The 4,058-nt window shown below is 49.8% G+C and overlaps 1 protein-coding gene across 1 annotated transcript in view; it reads right to left on the reverse strand.

The window, feature by feature from the left end:
- Nucleotides 1–983: 983 nt before the first annotated feature.
- TAF9B (TATA-box binding protein associated factor 9b) overlaps nt 984–4,058 on the reverse strand; it is a 6,349-nt gene continuing 3,274 nt past the window's right edge. Inside the window, exons 2-6 of the mRNA XM_009288105.1 lie at nt 3,854–3,990; nt 3,645–3,779; nt 2,732–2,813; nt 1,988–2,101; nt 984–1,527 (exon numbers count right to left, since the gene is read on the reverse strand). Of these exons, the coding sequence (XP_009286380.1) occupies nt 1,361–1,527; nt 1,988–2,101; nt 2,732–2,813; nt 3,645–3,779; nt 3,854–3,990 (635 nt within the window). The 3' untranslated portion in view covers nt 984–1,360. The remainder of the gene's footprint in view (nt 1,528–1,987; nt 2,102–2,731; nt 2,814–3,644; nt 3,780–3,853; nt 3,991–4,058) is intronic.

The raw sequence follows: 4,058 nt of genomic DNA on the forward strand, positions 1-4,058 counted from the left end.
AGAACAACGCCGCCGTGCCGCAGAGCAGCCAGAGCAGAGCCAGCAGCCTCAGATCCCGCAGCAGGAGCCGGCCCGGGGGAAAGCGAGGGGGGCCGTGAGTCGACTACACTCCCAAAAAGAGCGTCCTGAAGAGGCAGCATTCCCTTCTGCATCCATTTAGAAGCTGGTATATTCAATTACTTGTGAACCGTGAAGGGCCTTAGTGGGAAATAGTGATTTTTGCATTTGCAGCCGAGCCAGCATTTGTGCCAGGGCTCTCCCTAAGCCACGTCAAGCTCGGCATGAGAAAAAAGATGCGTTAGGGAGGGCAGGACAGGCTCAAGCCTTTACCAAGAGACACTGTTAAAAACACACGCCACCTTGTTTATTGTTTAACGTATAAAAACACATTAAATTTATTCAGTCTTTATTCAGTAGAGCAGACTTGGGAACTGACACCCCCCCACAACCCTCTGCGGGTACCCGAGCCACCAAGTCAGACGCTCGGGGTCAAGCTCCGGCGATTTGCCCTTCGCCAGACCCCGTCGTGTGCCACGATGACAGCGACGTTTTATTCAACACACACACACACAAGCACAAGCTTAACGAAGTGCCGACTGACAGAGAGGCGCAGCTCTTGGGAAATAAATAAGGGAACAAATCTTGGCTGGGGTTTTACCTCTAATTTCTGCGTTGCGGGTACTGGCGTAGGTGTTAAGGTCAACAGAAACCATGGATTAAGGGACGGGGGAGGTCAGCCTGAGCAAAGCATTCTCCAGAACCCCCCTCCTCTACCTCTGCTCTGCATTTCTACTGTTAAGTGCCGACCTTCACACCCACTCCGACCTTCACACCCACCCACGAACGGCGCGTGGAGAACAGCGTACGCAACTAACACAACCTAGAAGCAGCAAATGCGTTTGTGGGGGGGGGGGGGGGTGCCTCACCCAGGACTCTGTTTTTGACGTTATTTGAAATGAGCATCTGTGTCACACCACCCAGTGTTTTCTACAAATTATTTTTACTTGGCACGGGACGGTACTCCCAGCACCTGGCTCACCAGGCTTCAGCGACACGGAGAGGTCTGTCAGCAATAAGGCGACAGAAGAGACGCGAAGACTGTTCTCCTGTGTAACGGTGACCAGCGCTCACCATCGCTGCTGAGGTTCAAAAGCCGTTACGGGCCACAGGAAAAGATCAGCTGCTTTTTCCTCTTTCCGCAGGCAGTGATCTCTCTCTCTCTCTCTCTCTCACTCCGCACCCAACTGCGTATTAACAGAGTATTTACACGCTCTCACACCGTTTACAAAGAATTCTTGGCAAAACCCTGATGAGGCTCAGTATGAATCACTGAAGAACGGAAGGGGATCGGACAGTCTCTTCACAAATTATCATAGTCGTCGTCATCTTCATGCTTCCTTTTCAAGGGATTTGATTCATTAGGGGTATTCTGTGATGATACCATATTTGTAGTAATAAGAATGTTCTTTGGTCCAATTAACGAAGGATTAATTAGAACATTCTGAACTGTCGGCGTAGTTGGTGTGGCTGGGGGGGAAAAAAAAAAAAGCCATTGAATGAAAAGCTTGAAAAAATGACAGTTGATTTTCCCACACTGAAACAGAACTTCCAGCCCAATAAAGAAGTGTGCTCCCAGAACATCCCGGGCTGAAAACCCTGGAACGATCCTGAGAGCAAAGTAGGGAAGAGCGGGAAACGCGAGCGGGGTGAGCACAAAGCGAGAGCGCACAGAGGTGGCAGTTCAGGTGTAAGGGAAACCTGCCGTAAACGCCGTACGTTCCGCTCGACACCGCTGTGCTAGAAACAGGAATTAAGGCCAGGAGTTACTGGCACGACCAGCGGGAGGACTGCCCGCCTCACGTAAGGGGACACAAAAGACTAGCAGCATTAAAAAACAGGAGAGGTGAAGTGATTTCCCACATTATTGCTATAAATGAACGAAGAGAACGCCAAAAAGCGCTGCTGGTCTTTCCAGCTCGTGTTTTACCTGACTTGACTGCTGCCTGAGACGACGGGATCTGCACGGTGAACCTCTGGCCCGTCAGCGACACTGGAGTGCCGACTTTTGTCGAGACGGATACCGTTTGTGCTGAAGGTGTACCTGAAATTGAAAACAACTCAGTCAAAAGATAAATTAAAACAAAAAAAAAAATAAAAGAGAGAGATGATATTTGCACTCGTAAATTTGCTTTCAAAGGGGAACCTCTTATTTCTGAGGTGGTGGGAATACACAGGACGATGCTGATGCTGGATACACAGGCGTCAGATTTTCAGGCAGAACTGCCCATTTACTCAAGACCTATAAAATTCTAGGCCACAAACACACGCACGAACGTGTGGGTGCACACGCTCGGTCATAAATTTTGTGAACCTCTGAAAAATGGATTTTATTTAGTAGTTTATTTATTTGTAGTTCGGCGTAGAGCGTACATTGAGGGAAAACCCCTCAAACTGATGTACGTTTCCTGAATAGTCTCTTCACGTACAGAAGTTATCACAAATACAGGAATAAAAATACAGAACGGCAGTAGCGTATGCACGCATCAAAGATCACAATAGTCGTTTTGAAATGAATTTAGTTTTCCTGATGCTGTCAAACGACACTAAGTTCGGGCGGCACCCAGCACGTCCCCGGTGGTTGAAGCACGCTTTGAATTACCCCTCATTGGTTGTTTTTTTTTTTCTCCTTCATAAAATCAACACGGGAAACCCCAACTGAGCCGTTTCCTACCTAAAGTAGGAGTGCTGGGCCTGCTGCTCACAGCACCAACACTCAGGCGAGGGACTGTTATTCTTCCTGCGGAGGAGGAGACCTGTCGAGAGAGAACATCCAGTTTAGCACCCCATTAAAATCAACAGCTCTTAACGCGAGAAGAAGAAACGGTTCTTCCTACAAAACCGCAGAGAGCCTATTTCGCAGCAACACCCCACGATCTGTACTCCAGCACGGAAGTTCTCAAACTCTCGACGGTGGGAACGCCGCCGGCGTGAGCTGGAGCTCCTGGACGTGACATAACGCCGAAGATCGGCAGGCAGCTGATCTGGCACACAGCTCCCGGGTCAGCCAGGTTAGCTTCTACTGGAGAGAATAACTACAACATTGCGATCAACAGTTATTCTTCTGCCCTCCAGCTAGCACCGCGGCATGCCCCAGGTCAACACCTGGAATCTACCCTTAAGATCAACTTTTAAAACTCCTTCTTTAAAATGGGGGAAATAAATACGAAATCCTACGCGCTGAGACATTCAGTATTCTGCAGCAAGCAAAGCGAATCTTTTCTCTTCCCTCTAAAGCAGAAACAACTGAGGTGTAAGTACAAAACGCCCTGTAACATCTGCACTAAAGCTCTACTTTCGCCTTTTACAGTCTGATATTTGACTCGACAATTTTGCTTTAACGCTAAAAAGACTCACAGATGCGCTTTTCAATACTCTCTGCATTTGAAACTAACTCGCAGTAAGAATACTTGCGAGTTCCTAGAGACAAAGGCCACCGGCCCAGTCCCAAACCGCTATTTTGACGCGCGCCGGTCAGCATCTGCCCACGCGTATCCTTCAGAGGGGCGGGAAACTCTGATTTCCGACAACATTCCTGACAAACACCGCGGGCGCCAGGAGAACCCTTCCCCACCCAACCCCCTTACCTTCTTCTGCAAGGACTTCAGCCTGTAGTTGGGAGCTGTCAAGCAGTATCTGTCAGGCGGCAGCCGGGGTCCGGAATAAGGCTTTATCAACGGCAGCGGCGTCTGGTTTTTCTGCCTTGCAATGTCTAACAAGAACTGGAGGGACACGGTTACATTCCCACCCGCCGCCTTTTCTCGTGCCCCGTTACCACGGCTGCGGTTTTACTCACGTCTCTGGGAGGCGGCGATGTGAACGACTGGTCTGTCCGGCACTGGATGGCCAACCTCACGTCATCCGCATCCACCCCCGATTTCTTTGCGTGGCTCGAGTAAATTTTTGCATCTTCCAGTATAGTGGTCACGTACCCTTCGGGAAGCGGAGTCTCGCGTCAAGGCTGGACTAACGGAAGGACCTCTGCCCCCCGCCCCGAGCCC

Source organism: Aptenodytes forsteri, unplaced genomic scaffold, assembly GCF_000699145.1.
Source record: "Aptenodytes forsteri isolate BGI_AS27 unplaced genomic scaffold, ASM69914v1 Scaffold72, whole genome shotgun sequence".
In the NCBI taxonomy this organism is placed as follows: domain Eukaryota; kingdom Metazoa; phylum Chordata; class Aves; order Sphenisciformes; family Spheniscidae; genus Aptenodytes; species Aptenodytes forsteri.